Source organism: Leuciscus leuciscus (genome assembly GCF_965113295.1).
Source record: "Leuciscus leuciscus genome assembly, chromosome: 10".
Lineage (NCBI taxonomy): Eukaryota > Metazoa > Chordata > Actinopteri > Cypriniformes > Leuciscidae > Leuciscus > Leuciscus leuciscus.
Window position 1 is genome coordinate 45,165,925 of NC_138734.1, and position 5,000 is coordinate 45,170,924.

At 41.1% G+C, this 5,000-nt stretch overlaps 1 protein-coding gene across 1 annotated transcript; it reads right to left on the reverse strand.

The window, feature by feature from the left end:
* Positions 1 to 114: 114 nt before the first annotated feature.
* Positions 115 to 4,642, reverse strand: LOC309507323 (nicotinamide riboside kinase 2-like). The gene is made up of 8 exons (XM_082181489.1): positions 4,424 to 4,642; positions 3,591 to 3,681; positions 2,500 to 2,548; positions 2,180 to 2,357; positions 2,026 to 2,097; positions 1,780 to 1,886; positions 1,099 to 1,193; positions 115 to 314 (listed from the first exon to the last, which is right to left on the reverse strand). The coding sequence occupies exons 1-7, from the start codon at positions 4,447 to 4,449 to the stop codon at positions 1,105 to 1,107; spliced, it is 612 nt and encodes a 203-aa protein (XP_082037615.1). The 5' UTR covers positions 4,450 to 4,642; the 3' UTR covers positions 115 to 314; positions 1,099 to 1,104.
* Positions 4,643 to 5,000: the final 358 nt, after the last annotated feature.

Sequence of the window (5,000 nt, forward strand, 5' to 3'; positions counted from 1 at the left end):
TCCCATTATAATGAGCCGTTCGACACACACGGACTAGTTCATCCAGTGAAGATGAACGTTCATTCTTCTGGGTTTGGAATGACTTTGCATGAATGACACACACACACGACGGAGTTGCAGGAGCTTCATTTATTAGTTTGTGCTTGTATCTGCAACCATGCATAGAAGAGCCTCAGTCCTGACGCCGACGAGCTTTATAACGCCCTGAAGCAATAAATACAGAGGATATAAAACTGATCAAAAACAACAGCAATGGAGTAAACGCTGTGGCGGGAGTCGAGCCGAGAGCTGGCTCCTGGAGAGGCCCATCAGACCTGAAACACACACACACAGGTCACATGATCAGAAACACACATCACATGATCAGAGAGTACAAACACACACAGGTCACATGATCAGAGAGTACAAACACACACAGGTCACATGATCAGAAACACACACGTCACATGATCAGATTATGGTCTAGAACGGGTCTGGGGTTTATGATCGCCACAACTCAAACAGTTTCTGTAATCTGATCATATCTCTCTTTACACTCTCAAACTCAGTCAAACCAACATTATTCACACCTTCAACATTTCTCACATTATTCGCTATAGTTTAGAGAATAGTAATAAATATGAGCAGAACTCAGTTGATATTTGACTGGTTTTGTCCGTCCTTCTGTTAGACTGTCTCACACATGAATTATGTTGAATATCTGTCAGCTGTTAAATTTAACTACACTATTAGATAATACCAGTTTAGCTCAACCAATCACCAAGCAATGCTTCATTGTGTTCAGTCTGTGTGTAAAAAGAGCATTAGCAATTAAAGACCAAACACTTCAGCAAAACATGATCAGCTCAAAGTGTCTTTATGATGTGTATAAATGTCACTGGTAGTCGCTTTATGAAGAGTTTCTGGGTATAATATGACACAGTTTACTTTATTTTGGCTCTCCTCACTTACACTAATGAACTATAGTGTCCTGATCACACTAGTGAAGAAATATCACAAATGACATCTGGAGTCTGAATCATGTCTGGTGTGAGTGTGTGCAGCGCTTATGACAGTAACAGAGCTCTGGCTCCGGGGTTAAAGGTCACGCTCATGTACCGCTGCTCAGGGCCGCTCCTGCTGGATGCGGTTCAGGATGTTTCCGAACACGAGGTTATAAAGCCGTTCCTTAGACATGGTTCCGTCAAGTTGCACTGAAACACAGAACACACACTCCATCAGTGCGGACTCTCATCAGATGTGTGAGTTTAGCAGGAGTATCACGTTAAACACTGAGTGTTTCCATCACATGTGTTCAAGATCATCACTTCCTGATGCAGAATATCAGTGATAAAAGTCAAAGTTTCTGCAATGTGAATATATATATATATATATATATATTTATAAAATTGACTTTTGTCTTTTTTTTTTATTACAACTTAACATATAATATCAACCTTTATGTAATAATTTTGACTTTTTGTCATTTAACATTTTTGTCAATGTCATAATTTTGACTTAATTTGTCATAATATTTGTTTTTAAATCATAATGACTTATTTCAGCTTAGTTTGTAATTTCAACTTTTTATGTCAATTTCACCATCATAATTTCAACTTTTTGTCATAATTACAAGAAGTTATATAAACTTTTATGTAATCATTTTGACTTAGTATGTCGTAATTATTTGTCACAAGCGTATTTTATGTGCATGTCTTCTTATCGCATAAAAACAATCAAACAATCATACAATCAATATACCAGAATATAGACAATAAAACCTCAAAGCACGACACTCACCAACATCGACTCCTGAGTCCTCCATGATCTTAGTATGTTTGACGTACATGGGCCAGACGTGTCCGTCGAAGAGACCGGGGGGGTCCGGCACGGCATAGTTCCTTGAGCTGACACACACACACACACACACAGTGAGATCAGGTGTGTGTTGAATCTTCTTCAAACACACACACACACACACACACACACACACACACACACACACACACACACACACACACACACACACACACGTGTGACACTCACCTCCTCCTCTTTTTGCATTCTTCGTATGGAATGGAAATAAAGTATCGTTGGTCGAACACATCGATCAAAGGTCTGCAGAAGAGAGAGGCGTTCGGTCAGGGTCAGGGGTCACTTCAACTTTAACGACAGGTTTAGGTGTGTGTGTGTCACTCACCCGTAGGTGTAGAGCAGGAACCCCTCCACGATCAGGATGTGAACGTCGTCTCGGGAGCGTGGAAGGATCTCGGAGTCCAGGCTGTTGTTGACGCCGTGAGATCTCTCGAACTTCACCGGGTTCTGCTGCCATGCAGTGATGGTGCTCATCATGGCGTCCATGTCCAGAGCGCTGATGACTGCGCGCACACACACACACACACACACACACACACACACACACACACACACACACACACACACACACGCACGTGTGAGCGCGCCGCACACGCATCGCTTAAAATGAACATGCAAAACCACACGCACAAGCCCTTGGCTTACCATCGTACTGCTTAAAGCCATCGTCATCAACTTCAATCTCATCTTGGGGCTGAAACATACACCAATGAGACGCACTCGTGTGGATCTGATCATCACCAGCGCTAACCTGCGGGTCAGCTGACCAGGGCTGGGTCAACGTGAGGAGCCCGTACGCTTCGAGAACAGAGCTTTCAGATGCGGCGTTCAGTCGACGAACGATTAAAACGTCACTAAACTTCATTCGTAGCTCCTGTCGTCCAATAATCGCAATAAATGTCGATAGTTTAGATATGAAACACAGTCTCAGCTGTCAAATCCTGTCGGTTTTATAATGAAGTTCAGTCAGTAAATGTGTGTTTGTGTCTCTTTAATGTTGAACCGATCAACTGTTCCTCTTTACTACTAGTTACAGCAGCAAATAAACATGATGAACATCAGAAGGAATGTTGAAGGATCAGAACAACTTCCTGAAATCAGTCAGAGTTTCACCCGCCAAAAGACGGCAATAAACAGGGTTCGTACAGACACTGGAAAATTTACTTCCAGGACTTTTCAAGCGCTACTTTTGTTTGTTTTTCCAAGGACTATAATCAGAGATCGCACTTATCAAATGATATCTTTAGTATTTAAGGATTTTTTCCACACAGGCTGCAGTGTTCATTTTGCGTGAAAAGATTGTATTTGTGTGTTTTCATTTTTTTTTTTATTTAATATACATTGTATTTAAATAAGTCAAGCACTTTTCAAGTCCCTCTTCATAAATATGGCTGTTTTCAAGGGCTTTCCAGGACTTACATCTCAAAAAGTCAAATTCAAGTAAGTTAAGCACTTTGTACGAACCCTGACAACAATAATGTCATTTAAAGCCATTCGGTGTCCATTAACTCGATAGTCAACTAGAAAAATAACTCTAGAGGAGCGTTTTGATAAATGTACGCACTATTATACATCTCAAAAAACGAATTGGGAGTCAATTATGTCATTAAAAAGTTTAAAACATGAATTAACCGCGTTATCGAAGCCAATTGAAGTGGAAATGTAACGTAATGAAGTTGTGGTTGCCCGGCCCTGGAGCTGAACGTGAACGTGAAGCTGTTTCTGCTCACACTGACCTTGAAGAAATCGTCCTGATGAACCACACAGCAGTTCGGCAGACTCTTGATCAGGCCGTCCGTCAGCGTCGTCTTACCGCCGTTAGTGACCCTGAAACACACACACACAGCACATTACTGACCTGAACACACACAGCACATTACTGACCCTGAAACACACACACAGCACATTACTGACCTGAACACACACGGTGTTATTACATACATGCCAATCATTCGGCACCAAAACACCACAATACCACCAAGCCTTTACTTCACATTAATCTCTTTACTCATTGTTTTAGGTTAGATTTGTCTTGATGATTATAACTATTTTGTAATGATTTTTTGTATGGTTTGTATTTTATTCTGTCAGTTTTATTATATAAAGTGCCCTGAGAAGCTGCTTTAAAGGTGCTACATAACAAAGTTTATTATTTTTACTTTACAGTATTACACAAATGGCTAATTTTCCCCTGTAGCCAAGCCATAATATTATAAACACACAACACATAAATAACATGAACTGCGCGTCACACGCTCACAATGGAATAGAGTAACCGTTACATTATTTTACCGAAGTAATCAGTACCGTCTGACAATTTTTCAATTACTTTTATTTATTTTTTGACGTAACTGTAATCAAAAAGACGTTAAAAACGTGATTACTTCATGACGCTGATTTTAGCTGTGTGAATTAATTAATTAAAAACGCCTCAGAATCTTTGTAACGTCTTTTTGATAGGTAACACTCTGGCGGGAAATGCGGTTGCTATGGTGATTTGTTTCCCAAATAGAACGAAAGGTCGCGCGCACCACGCGGTCTGCATCGAGCACGCGCTCCACTCACTCACCCTCCGATGCCGATGATGAGCTTCATCCTCAAACTGAGACAGACGCGCAAGAGAAAGTCGTGGATAACACCGATTGCGGACCGATGACCGTACGAAGGAAAGCGTGAAAAGAGAAGGTTAAAGGAAATGTCAACTACTCGAGTCCTCCATGACGCTGAATGAAAGCTGGACGATGGCGCTTCCTCGCGATCTTCCACCAAGAGAATCTCGAGCGCTCGCGACGGCTCAGACACTACCCTCTGCTGCGCGCTGATTGGCTATATAAACACAGCAGGCCAGCGGAAGCCACACCCGGCCAATCAGAGAGCCGGATCCTTCTCCTTGCTTAAGCCCCGCCCAGCGTGGGTGGCACAGGATATTTTTGTTCTTCCTGATTTTCCTTTGCCATCCGAGAATGGAATTTTTTATAAATGGCAAAAAAAAGGCTGATATTTAAAATTGACGAATCTTGTTTTTTCTTTTGACTTATTTAAAAAAAATAAAAGTTGTGTCTGTTAACATTATTTAATGAGCCTTAACACAAAAATAAACCGTGTTTTTATTAAATAACGTTAGCCAAGATTAATAATAACTCTGA